General features: G+C 44.6%; 1 protein-coding gene across 9 annotated transcripts in view; it reads left to right on the forward strand.

The window, feature by feature from the left end:
• LOC116988793 (RNA-binding protein Musashi homolog 2-like) overlaps positions 1-11,362 on the forward strand; it is a 181,781-nt gene extending 170,419 nt beyond the window's left edge. For all 9 annotated transcript variants that reach the window (XM_033045700.1, XM_033045702.1, XM_033045705.1 and 6 more), the window contains 2 exons: positions 5,192-5,273; positions 7,948-11,362. In XM_033045700.1, coding sequence (XP_032901591.1) covers positions 5,192-5,233 — 42 coding nt within the window. In that variant the 3' untranslated portion in view covers positions 5,234-5,273; positions 7,948-11,362. The remainder of the gene's footprint in view (positions 1-5,191; positions 5,274-7,947) is intronic.
• The last annotated feature ends 2,122 nt before the right edge of the window (positions 11,363-13,484 follow it).

Below are 13,484 nucleotides of genomic sequence, written 5' to 3' on the forward strand. Positions count from 1 at the left end.
TCTTGCTTGAATCACCAACGCACTTAAACCTCATCCTTCAAAGCCCAGGCAATACTCGCTCATCCCTGCCCCACAACCATGTTCCTTATCCCTCCCTCCTTCCTGCTGAGTCTGAGATGGCTTCTACTCCTCACTGGGTATGCAATTAACTGACCAATTCCCCCACCCCTTTGTCCTCTTGTCTGTACAGGTCCCCCTCTCACAGAAAACCCAGCTGAGGCCTATCAATTAGGCTTCTTGAAGGCAGTATAAAAAAGGGGCAAAAAAAGTGCAGAAGTATCTCAGCGGGTCAGGCAGTATCTCTGGAGAATGTGGATGGGTGATGTTTCAGACTGAAAAAAGGTCCCGACCCAAAAGGACACCAATCCACGTTCTCCAGAGATGCTGCCTGACCCGCTGAGTTACTCCAGCATTTTGTGTCTTGCTCTGTAAACCAACATCTGCAGTCCCTTGTATCCACTTCTCGAATACAATTATTGGTGAAAGTGGCCTGTGCTCCAGTTGCTAGCATCTACTTTCAAAGTGAAGAAGTGAAGATTTCCAGTGCCATCTTCAACCTGTCGTTGGCTAATCTTTTCCCGACACGTTCAGGCCCAGCTTCCCTCTGACCACAGCCCTCAACAATATTCCACACTTACAAAGAACTCTCCTGACGGGGCCTCCATAGTCCGATGATTTATTTCATTATTTAATCTTTCTTACCACAAGACCATACGCCCGTACCATAACCATAGACTGTAACAGCAACATGAACACGGGGGCCAGAAGTGGACTACCGAGTTCCCTCTGCCATTACAGTTTCCACCCCAACCCAGCCCCCTCACACTCATAGAGTTATATAGCGTGGAAACAGGCCCTTCAGCCCAACTTATCAACACCGACCAACATGTCGTATCTGCACTAGTCCCACCTGCCTACGTTTGGCCCATATCCCTCTAAACCTATCCTATCCATGTACCTATCTAAATGTTTGTTAAAAGTTGCGTTAGTCCCCGCCTCTACGACCTCCTCCGGCTCGTTCCATACACCCACCACCCTTTATGTGAAAAGGTTACCCCTTGGGCTCCTATTAAATCTTTCCCCACTCACCTGAAACCTATGTCTTCTGGTTCTCAATTCCTCGCCACACTTCCTCACCCCCCCCTTCGACATCCTGCCTTGGGTGCACTCAACAACTGAAGCCCCATAGCGCCCTTTGAGTAGAGACTTACAAAGATTAACAGCTGGCTGAGCGGAGGACACGTTGCCTGACCTCTGCTCTAAACTACCAAACCCCTTATCCTGAGACTATCTGAACAGGGGCCCCGACCCGAAAAAAACACCTATCCATGTTCTCCACTGAGTTACTCCAGCACTTTGTGTCTGTTCCTGAGACTGTATCCCCGATGCTAGGGGTTTGTCACCTTAATCCCCCACCCCCCCCCCCCCCCCCCCCGCCCCTCGTCCCTCAGTGAATCCTCTTTGATGAGACATTGTCTTTATTTTAAAAGTCCAGAGAATGCGGGCTCGTTCTACACAACTATAATCCAGCCAATATAGACCAATTACATGAAATGCTGTAGCTTTGGAGTTGAAACTTGCCTCTTAATTGTATGTGTTTGTGTCAAGATGCTATGCTCTGATATTAGATGTGTTGGCATGAACCAATAATAGTCTTGAGGAGGGGCTGTCAGTTCTGGTAAGAGGTTACTTTACAAAGCCTGAAGGAATAAGTTCATAAGTTCTAGGAGCAGAATTAGGCCTTCGGGCCCATCGAGTCCACTCCACCATTCGATCACGGCTGATCTATCTCTCCCTCTCAACCCCATTCTCTTGCCTCCTCCCCATAACCCCTGACACCGGTAACAATCAAGAATCTTGTCAATCTCCGCCTTAAAGATGAGTTGGCCTCCACGGCCGTCTGTGGCAATGCATTCTACAGATTCACCACCCTCTGGCTACAGAAGGTGGTTGGGGGCCAGGGGGTTGTGGGGGCTCACGGGTCTGTGCACACTCGGCCCAACGTTGGCCCAATTATTCCCAATTGGGGACAGACGCAGGGCAAGGATGCATCTTCCCCACAGTTGACAGCTTTGCCCCGTCCTTCAAGTCCACCAAGCAAGTTGGAAGCTGATGCCTGTTCAAGTCCAGGTCACAATCATTTGGAATATCGTGAGCAATTTTGGGCACCATATCTGAGGAAGGATGTGCTGGCTCCGGAGAGGGTCCAGAGGAGGTTTACAAGAATGATCCCAGGAATGAGAAGATTAACCTATGATGAGCGTTTGACGGCTCTGGGCCTGTACTCGCTGGAGCTTAGAAGAATGAGGGGGGACCTCATTGAAACGTACAGAATAGTGAAAGGCTTGAATAGAGTGGATGTGGAGAGGATGTTTCCACTAGTGGGAGAGTCCGGGATTAGAGATCATAGCCTCAGAATTAAGGGACGTTCTTTGAGGAAGGAGACGAGGAGGAATTTCTTTAGTCAGAGGAGGGGTGAATCTGTGGCATTCTTTGCCACAGAAGGCTGTGGAGGCCAAGTCAGTGGATATATTTAAGGCAGAGAGAGAGAGATTCTTAATTAGTATGGGTGTTGGGGGTTATGGGGAGAAGGCAGGAGAATGGGGTTAGGAGGGAGAGATAGATCTGCCATGATTGAATGGCGGTTTAGACTTGATCGGCCAAATGGCCTAATTCTACTCCTATCACTTATGACCTTCTGAGGTGGGCTTTGGCCATCCCGGGTACCCAGCCATGGGAGTGGCAGCGGGGGAGAAGCGAAGGAGAGGGTCTGGAGACTGACAGCCCCTCCGCACTGTAATGCACCAAAGAAACAGTTGATTCAAAGTACAAAATGTTCAGAGGCCAGCTGCAGAGTCGTGTCTCCAGCCCAAATGGCAGCTTCATTTCAGTATTGTGTGTTAACTGTTGCCATGATGAACCCTTACACAGAGATGCACGCCGTGCCCAATACACTGATGGGCATCACCACCATACAGATGTCCTCTCACCCACTCACAGGGTGCAGGTTCAGAGCAACAGGGGTGCAAGTCCATGTATACAGAGGTGCGGGACCATATATACATAATATAGTGGGTTTCAAGTCCATAATATACTGCGGGTCAGGTCTATAATATACTGAGGTACAGGCCCAAATATATTGGGATTCAGGTCGATAACATATTGGGATACAGTTCATACATACAGGTGTGTAGGTGAATGAATGAATACGTTTATTGGCCAAGTATTCACCTACAAGGAATTTGCCTTGGTGCTCCGTCCGCAAGTGACAACGACATACAGTGACAGTTAGGAATATCCATATATATATATATATATAAGGGTACAGGTCCATAATATACTGGGGTCCGTCATATACTGGGATACAGGTCCATAATAGACTGGAGCACAATCTATAATATACTGGGATACAGGTCCATAATAGACTGGAGCACAATCTATAATATACGGGGGTACAGGTCCATATATACTGGGGTGTGTCCATACATTCTAGGGTACATGGCCATAATATAGATGTGTACAGGGCCATAATACAGAGGTACAGGTCTCTAATAGACAAGGTTTCAGCACCTCAATATAAAAGAACTGATGTCTGTAACATAAAGGGGTTCTATACCAATATATAGGGGTTCATGGCAATATTAGGGGTTCGGCTCTACAATATATAGGGATTCACCTTCCCCATTTCACAGGGTTTAGTTCATGTACAAGGGTTCAAGTCGTTATGGACATCCCATATACAAATGTTCATCTCCTCGTAAACAGGAGTTTCAGTCTTAAATATAGGGGATTCAGCTCCTCAAATACAGGGGTTCAGATGATCAATTTACAGGGTTCTGAACCCTCGAATATAAACATGGGATCAATCCTTAAATATTCGGATTCAAGTTTCCGTCAGGTTTCTAGTTTATGTTGCCCTCCTGCTAAAAACTAAACATCAGGTATCCGAATATCCCAAGATGCAGGTGTCTAACATGGAACATGGCACAGGAACAGGCCCACAATGTCGGTGCCGAACATGATGCCAAGTTAAGGGCCTGTCCCACTTTCACCACCTAATTCACGACCGTTTTTTACTCGTGGACATTTTTCATCAGGCTAGAAAAAACGCCCCGACCTACTTGATGCCACGAGTACCTACGACTAGCAACACGACCTACCTACGACCTCGTGACGACCATGCTGCGAGTACGAGTCAAGGGCAAACTCGGCAGAGGTCGTGAATTAGGTCGTGAAAGTGGGACAGGCCCTTTAAACTAATGCCCTCTGCCTGCACGTGGTTCATATCCCTCCATTCCCTGCACCACATACAAAAGTGCAGCTCCGTAATAAACGGAAGAACCTGACGATTTTCTCCCTGGGCGCTAACCCTGCTCTCAACCTAACGCTAACTTTTGTGAAGATAGAACTTTCAAATCCACATGTACGTATTTCTTAAAAATAAGTACCCGCTGGAATTGATACGTCACCTTCATTAATGGGAGAAATCGCCTGCAGTAAAAACCCCCCTCCCTTTCTGTAGATGACAGGCCAACAGTAACAGTGGAGGGATAACTGTCTTATTTTCCTGTTACCAAGGCACTAAAGATGGACACAAAAAAGCTGGAGTGACTGAGCAGGTCAGACAGGATCTCTGGAGAAAAGGAATACTGAAAGGAAGGGTCTGAAGAAGGGTCTCGGCTCGAAACATCACCCGATCCCTTTTCTCTGCAGATGCTGCCTGACCCGCTGAGTTACTCCAGCTTTTTGTGTCTATCTTGGGTTTAAACCAGCATCTGCAGTTCCTTCCTGCACACCAAGGTACTTAAGGTGGTTTAGGGTACAAGTTAAAATGGCTGTCCTCCTTCCACATTAGTCCAAGGGTGGATGTGTTGCAGGAAGCTGACTAAAATGAACGGACATCGATATTAATATGCCAGCGATCGCAACGTTGATGGTGGCCAGTCCTCTTTGCGAAAGTTTTTTTCCCATTCTTCCGAGATGGTGTTATAGTGATTTTCAGGGTGATAAGTTTAGCGGGATTTGTTAAGCCACTCGATAGCTGATCCAATGTGCGGTTATGTCCTGTAGCTTAAGACTTTTGTTTTTTTAATTATTTTTTTTGCAAGTTTTCTTTTGAGAAGAGAGAGAAATGTGTCCTTGTTTGAATATTTACAGAGCACTGACAGACTTACTAACTGTACAATTTTAGGGCCCGTTGATTGCGACTGCATTTACAAACGGATACCATTGAAAGCAAACAGGTGTTGGTTGGTTGCCATCCCAGGTTTGAGGTATTACATATTATCTATTCCATCCCATTTCCTTCCCTTGTTTTTCCTAAGAGAGCTAAACCCTGTCAACGCACACACTTCCATTCTCTCCTCCTTACCTACCTGCCTATTCTCATTCCCTCTTCTGCTAAATAAGTTTTCCTGTATAAAACCGGATCAAGGAAGATGGGTCTCCTTGGAGTGTCGATTGCCAGTGGATCTCTGGATCCAGTGGCCGAGTCAGGTCTCTGTTCAAAGATAGACGCAAAATGCTGGAGTAACTCAGCAGGCCAGGCAGCGTCACTAGAGAACATGGATAGGTGACGCAGAACATAGATCAGTACAATACAGTGTCTGTGTTGAGCATGATGCCTAGCTGAACTGATCTCTTCTACCTGCTCCTGATCCATATCCCTCCACTCCCTGCGTTTCTATGTGCCGATCCAAAAGCCTCTTAAACGCCACTATTGTATCTGCCTCCACCACCTCCCCCTGGCAACGAGTTCCAGGCCCCCCACCACCCTCTGTGTAAAAAAACTTGCCCCGCACATCTCCATTAAACTTTCCCCCTATCACCTTATAGCTATGATCTCTTCAGTCCCTACCCGAAACGTCACCTATTTCACCATTTTCTCCACAGAAGCTGCCTGACCCGCAGAGTAAATCCAGCATTTTGTGTCTCTCGTGGGGAAAAAAACATTAGCTGCAGTTCCCTGTTATAACATCGAGTCATCGCTCCCTGCCTTGAGTGTGATCCCAATTGAGGTAGTCTTGTGGTCACATCCAGTTCCACCGGGAATAGGAAACCATAACACCTGGGGCACAGCATTCCCAGTTAGAAAGACCATGTAGTTGGTGCGGGCACGAAGGAGCTCTTTGTTTGGGAAGGGCTCCATTGATGGTAGCGTTTGGGAAAAGGACCAGGTCAGTTCCCCCCTGGAGGCTCGGCTAATATTTATCCCTTAATCCACATGTAAAAACAGAATTCCTGAATGTAGGAACTTATTGTGTTTTATTTCTCTTAATCTCGGTCAATTTTTGAACTCTATTCTCCGTTTCCTTTGTCACGATTTTGTGACAGTCCCTGCCGGTAGTTGGAGGCCACATGCCATAGCTGTGTTGAATCTCACAGGCCAGGAAGCCCTAGGTTTCACCCATCGACACATTGGAAGATTCAGCGTGGAAACGGGCCCTTCGGCCCACCGGGTCCAGTTCACTCTAGTTTTACGTTTTCCCACTTTCCGCATCCACTCCCTATGCACTCAGTACCACAGTTATTAAACAAGGAAATCCATTGGGCCAACTAATGAGAATAGCAAGGGGCATGTATGGTGGGTCTATTCCAAAGACATACAGATTTGTAAGTTAGTTGGCTTCTGTAAACTGTCCCTAGTGTGTAGGATAGAACTAGTTAGTGCACAGGAGATCGATGGCCGGCACAGACTCAGTGGGCCAAAGGGCCAGTTTTCAGGCCCTATCTCTAAACCAAAAGCAATGAGCCTAACCCAACATCTCACACCCGCACCCTGTGAAAGGCTTGCTCAGTTATTCAAAGTGACTTTCTAAATCCAGGCTGTGAAATTTCAAACCATTGCAGTACAGTAGATGTTTACACACTGTTGTCCTGTGTCGGAATCGCAGGGACAAAGTATTAACTCTTCGACTAAAACACTATGTCTGAAGAAGGGTCCCGACCCCAAATGTCAACGGTCCATTCCCTCCCCAGATGCTGCCGGACCCGTTGAGTTCCTCCAGTGCTTTGTGTTTCGCTCAAGATTCCAACATCTGCAGTTCCTTTGCGTCCAAGTCTTCAATTAAAATGTTTGCAGATTTTGTAAGCGCAGATCAAACTCCCTTATACCCGTAAATAGTACTGTGTTTAAATTATTAAATACACAAATGAAAATAGTCATACATTAGTTTAATTTAGTTTATTTATACAGCATGGAAACAGGCCCTTTGTCAGGCTGAGACAGCGTTGACAATCGATCACGCGTTCACATTAGTTCTATGTATCCCACTTTCTCGTCCAGTGCCTACATGCTAGGGGCTATTTTTAAAGGCCAATTAACCTACAAACCTATGTGTCTTTGGGAACCGGTGCACCCAGAGGAAACCCAGGCATTTACAGGGAGAACGTGCAAACTCCACACAGACAGTGTCCGAGGTCAGGATCGATCCTGGCTCTCTGGCGCTGTGAGGCAGTGGCTCTAACTGGGATCAGGAATTATTCACTAGCTTCCGGTGGAAATGCAGGTTGGATCTCCTCAACCAGTGGTCTTCCTATCTGAATGAGCCAACAGCAGTCCCACTAACTCCATTAGGATTTGCACAAAGACCATTCTCTCTCTCTCTCTCTCTCTGTCGCTGTCTCTCTCTCTGGCTCTCTCACTGGCTCTCTTTACCTCTCTCTCTCTCTCTCTATCTCTCTATCTTTCTTCTTCTGCCACCCATGAAACACGTTCTTGCCTATCCTTCCTCAACACCTGTGCACCCTCAATTCTTATTTGACCCTTGTCCACCGTAAAATTTTTCTCTTTGCTTTTGTCGTGATTATTGGTAGCTCGGAATTCTCCCGGGTGCTCAGCCAAAGTGACCGTGTGACCTTTTGTCTGCTCTCCACTCCCTTTTGCCTCCCACCCCATTTCCCCATTTCCCCTTCCATCTTCCCTCCCCCCTTGCCTCCCTCCACCAGAGTTTATCTTTAGGAGCTCCAAGCAAGCCTGGGCGACCTTTCTGACTGGTCCCAGATTCAGACGTTGTCATCTACGGGAAGCAGAAGACTTAGAGAAATAACGAGCACTACATCATCACTGAACGACAAAACTGGAGGTGGCTTTCAGTGGACATGTTTTAGAAATCGCATCATCTCAATGGTCTACTGTATTATAATAATCTTAGGATAAAAAAAAAGAGAAAATGGCATTTTAAAATGATTAATAATAATAATAGTCTTTTGTGTTTTTCGGTTTATTTTGAAATTTACTTTGAATCACAGATTTTTTTTTCTTCTCCTATTTGAGTTATGGGTAGTGATGTAGTCTTTAGGTTGTGTATTATATTTCTGATACCATTAATCCTGCACTGTACTCTCTTCGAAAAAATTGTGTGCGTGTGTTTGTGTGTGTGTGTGTGTGTGTGCGCGCGTGTGTGTGTGCGCACACGTGCTTTTATTTGGCTGGGTCAGTGGCCCCCGTTTAGTAACGACCCTTCCCGCCACCCGTTCACTCCCTCCCCGCCCTGCGCCTCGATTTTACTTATTGACTGGAGTGGTAAAGGAGGGGGAGGGGGAGAGCTGCGGAGGTCAAGGACATTGGCAGAGGCGACATTAACACTGAGGAAGGGGGCGCAAGAGTTTGGGTGGGTGGGGGGAGGGCAGCCGACTAACTGTCTCGAGCCACTGAATTAGGTCAGTGGAGAATCTACCTTGCTTCTTAATGTTATTGTCAAGAAGGAGGAGAAAAATAGCCTGACTAACAATCAGAAATGGGTCTATTTTTTTTGTTCTGTGACAGTACCTTAATCAACTCTACTTTTGGCAATAAGATCGGGACTGTGAAAATTATTTTCCTGATCCTTTTTCTATAAGTGCTGTTTTCTCACGCATTTTTTTGGGGGGGTTTATTGGGTCGTCGTTTAAAGAAAGAGGTGTTCGGAGTTTAAGACGTTTTATTTTATTGTTATTGTGATATCTCGAATACTGTAAATAACAATTCCAAGTAGCTGGATTTATTCGATTCAAAGAGCGAGAGCGAGAGAGAGAGAAAGAGAGGGGTACAAAATATTTAGGGTTTGTTTTTGAATTGGGTGCTGCTCTAGGGTGGTTCAGCATTTGGCAAATATATAAGGGGTCTCAAACTCGGACGGAGTTTGTGGACCCCGCCAAGTCTCATTGCCCCGGCTGCCCTTCGATGAGACCTAGTTTAACACTGTACAGCTTTGCTCCATAGTTATCTCCGACAGAATTGTCGACTGTCCTCACGCCATTTTATTAATTTCTGATCGATTATTCTATTTTTTATTGGCCCACGCCAACAGTAGAAGGATGCTTTTGTCACCAGAACTGATGTTGCCTCAATTGTGTGCCTTTAGAGTTCAAAAGGAAACCAATTGAATATCTCACATCAGGAAGAAAAGCAAGGATATATTCACTTCATTGACTGAATAAAAGGTGAAAGTAAATCGCAATATAGGCAAGGTTCAATTCATTAAATCATTGTTTTTTGTTTAAAAAAAAAAGGGGGGGAAACTTGGTTTCCCCTTAAACCTTGGAATTAACAGTATCTTTTTAATTATGCTCACTTTTCAGCCATTCTATTTTCTCTCCTTAATCTAATTGTTAGGCAAGACCCCTGCCATTAAACGTGTTGCCTGTAACAACACTGAGTGGCAACACTACAGCTAACATATCTTATCTATCCACGTAACTCTGTATTACTGAAATAGTGCAAAAACACAAGTTATTTGACGAATACCTCAGTGCTGTGTTGATATCAGCATAGAAGCATTCTAAAGATTAATTTATTGTAGACTTACAGATAATTAAAATAAAATTTAGATGAAACCATTGTTGCACTGTGATTGGTAGGAAGCAACTGTAAACTCCTATTTGCACATGAGAATGACTTGGCATTTTTATACCCCTTGCCTCCCTTCGACAGGGGCAAGGTATGAAGGATATTCTTTTTTTTTGTTGTAACATTTGTCTTTTTTTTAAATTAAATTGGGACATGTAGGGCTCGAACAGCCAGTAGAATGGCATCTTGATCAGCGGAGTGATTGAAGAGGGATTGCTACATGTTACTTCAACCTGTCTAAATACCATTAAAAGGCAATGCCACGTCCTTTCGTTTTCGAAGAGAAATATCCGTAACACCTTAACACCCGTAAACTGGTACTAAAGACCCTTTGTTCACACACTGTTAAATAGTTGAGAATATTATTATAAAGTGTAGCTGCTACACTCCTAGGTTATTTTTTTGAGTTTCAGAAGCATTAGCGACTGACATTAGCTGAACAAGGAATTGAAAACCGGTATCTGTAGTGGCAGCCAGCGTTACATTTTTTGGTAGATCCTGACAGGGTTGTTTTCTTTGTTTAAAAAAAAATCCCTGTTTTATTGTTTTTTTTGCCTTCAGAACAACAACTGGTTTGTAAAACGCTGAATGCTGGAGATTTTTATAAATGAGTACAGACGTGATCGAGGAGTGAAAACAAAGAACTAATAGTGACATTTTAAGAGAAAATAAAAGGTTGTTCTTGGAATTAAAGTGGTTCCCTAAAATCAGATTACAGTCGGGGAACATTTGTATTGATATACATACATAATATAAATATATATATATATTTTTGGGGGGTTGTTGATAATTCTGTACTGTACTTCCTAGATTATTTCATTACCCATTCATTCCCCCTCACTTTACGGAGATACATATCCCCCTAAAGCCGCACCCCCCCCACCCCCCCCTCCCTTTCCCCTACCCCCGCCCCCGTTCCTCCTGCCCCTGATTCAATTAGTAGACATTGATGTATTTTTTGCTAGTATGTACAATTGCTATTGTCCTGGAGTGCTGTCTTTGATGCTTAGCCTTAGTGATTTTTAAGACAAAATTAATTCTCTCTCCAATAATAAATCTTGTATTAGTCTTAGGTGTATTGTAATTCTGACAGAAAAAAAAAATCTACAAAAAAAAAAACAAGTTTTTTTTTTAAAAAGAAGAAATGAAAGGGTAAATAGTACAAGCTATTAGATTTAGTCAAGTAAGATCTAGGACCGGTAAGGATAGGATTTCCTGTATTTAATAATTAAAAAATAATGGCAATTATCAACCATTCTAATATTGGGGCAATTCTGCAGATCTGACATGGTTTGAACAAACCAAAGCTTTCATAACATTTTAATGCTGGCAATCGGAAGGCATTAAGTGAATTCCCCTCCCTTGTCTCTTAAAAAGGGGTTTTGCCATACTACCTTAAATGCTAATGCTAGATATGCAAGACTGGGTTTTTATTATTTTTAAGAGGGACGCAAGCTATAATTATGAAAATGATTTTATTAAGAAAATAATCCATATTTTTTTAAAAGCTCAGATGAAATTGATAAAAAAAAAGTGATTGTGTGATAAGTTTTAATGTTTATATACACATAAACCACTGTCCCAGTGACCCACAGCACAAATATTTTTCAAGAAATAAAAATATGTTTTGACGTGTCTGCCGATATAGTAAGGTTTCCTTTCGTTTTCACTCGTCTAGAGCATTGGGTTTGTTAAAGTTTTTTGTGACTGAATTCTGTCACTTTAAGAGGAGTCCATATGTTTTTTTTTCATTTTATAATTTGATCTGTAGCTTGGACTTTAAGGTAGCATGGCTCTGTTTTTTGCTCAAGTTTTATTTTTCATTGTACAGCGACTTACAGCTGATGATTGTCATACATCTTGCTTAGACTAGTTTCAATTCATTGGGTAAATGTTGGTGATTTTGTTCCTTTGACCTGAAAGGTGTTCGACTCAAACCCGCTGAGGTGTTGGCTCCAACGTGAGGTGATGGCTGGACTTGGCAAGGAACCCAGGGTGGGTCACCGTGACGGTGAAATCTGGGTCCCCCCTCCCTCCCTGGTGTTCGAGGTACCCTTCCTTCCCTGTGGTGCTTTCAACCATTGTGGCTGATTTCCCCAGGCACTGATACCAAAACTCGTAAGGCCTTCCTGAGGTTGTATAAAGGCACTGTAAAGGTCTAAACCTTTCATTTCATTTCTGAATTGCAAATCTACCAATTCACACCGACCTAGCATATGTGAAGACCTAAACATTGTAGAGGCCAGACCTGAAACAGGAAGGATAGAAATTGTCCCCAGTCTGTGCAAGACCTGAATTAGCTCTTTAATCCTGTCCAACCTAACTTGGTGGATGAAGTGACATTTGGTGTAAGATAATAATGTCTTTTTTTTCAACTGCATAGAAACCCATTGGGTTTTGGCTCATAGCCTTGTGTGGGGGGGGGGGGGGGAGGTTAACTCTAGGATAGGTGGTTGTTGGATTGCTGCCCATCTGCTTGGCTCTGGTGGTGTTTGAGGTTGCAGGGAAACGTGGCCAGGACTGGCTCTCCACTAGTTTTGGATGGAAGTTGGGACCATGTTGATCCATGGATCTAGCCTCGCATGGTAAGGTTAGCCGTTACATTTTTGCATATCAATAGACAATAGGTGCTGGAGCAGGCCATTTGGCCCTTCGAGCGAGCACCACCATTCAATGTGATCATGGCTGATCATCCCCAATCAGTACCCCGTTCCTGCCTTCTCCCCATATCCCCTGACTCTGCTATTTTTAAGAGCCCTATCTAGCTCTCTCTTGAAAGCATCCAGAGAACCGGCCTCCACCGCCCTCTGAGGCAGAGAATTCCACAGACTCACCACTCTCTGTGAGAAAAAGTGTTTCCTCGTCTCCGTTCTAAATGGCTTACTCCTTATTCTTAAATCTTATCTTTCATTCGTTTGTCCTAATATACCTCTATCTCCATCTACATCTCTCGTTTCCCTCTCCGCTGACCCTCAGTCCGAAGAAGGGTCTCAACCCCGGAACGTCACCCATCCTGTTTCTCCAGAGACGCTGCCCGACACGCTGAGTTAATCTGGCTCTTTGCCATCGTTCTTCCTCGGAACTTGTGAGACTTTGGGACGAGATAGGGGCTTTAGATTTGTGCAGAAGGATGCGGTTCCAATTAGCAGTAGGCTAACTGACGGCCTTTGTCTTGGACAAATAGATCTTGGTGTCTGGCAATGACAGAGGAACCAGAATAAAATCTTTGATCGGCACCTAGTACACAGAGGACTCCCATCATCAGGAGTGAGCAACTATTTGTTTTCAGCCATTTTCCTGCGTCTTTGGATAATCCACCTGCAAATTGTGTTCCATCCGCAGAATTGTTTTAAGAGACGGTCAAACATTGAAGTGAAATGGACAAAGCCAAAGTTGTTTGCACGGGTTTAATTGGGATGTATGCTTTTGCTGGCAGCCGTGTCGATGAGCTGGCTACAGTGTGCCTGTTTCTCTCTCCGCACGGCTCAGCGCCCTCCTCATCCCGTGTGTTGTTTGCTTTGTAGATTGAGTCGTGGATTACAACGAGAAAACTGGGAACGTTGTTGACTGGGACGGCACGGTGGCGCAGCGGTAGTGTTGCTGCCTTTCTGCGCCAGAGACCCGGGTTCGAACCCGACTACGGGTGCTTGTCTGT

This window comes from Amblyraja radiata, chromosome 28, assembly GCF_010909765.2.
Source record: "Amblyraja radiata isolate CabotCenter1 chromosome 28, sAmbRad1.1.pri, whole genome shotgun sequence".
Taxonomy (NCBI): Eukaryota; Metazoa; Chordata; class Chondrichthyes; order Rajiformes; family Rajidae; genus Amblyraja; species Amblyraja radiata.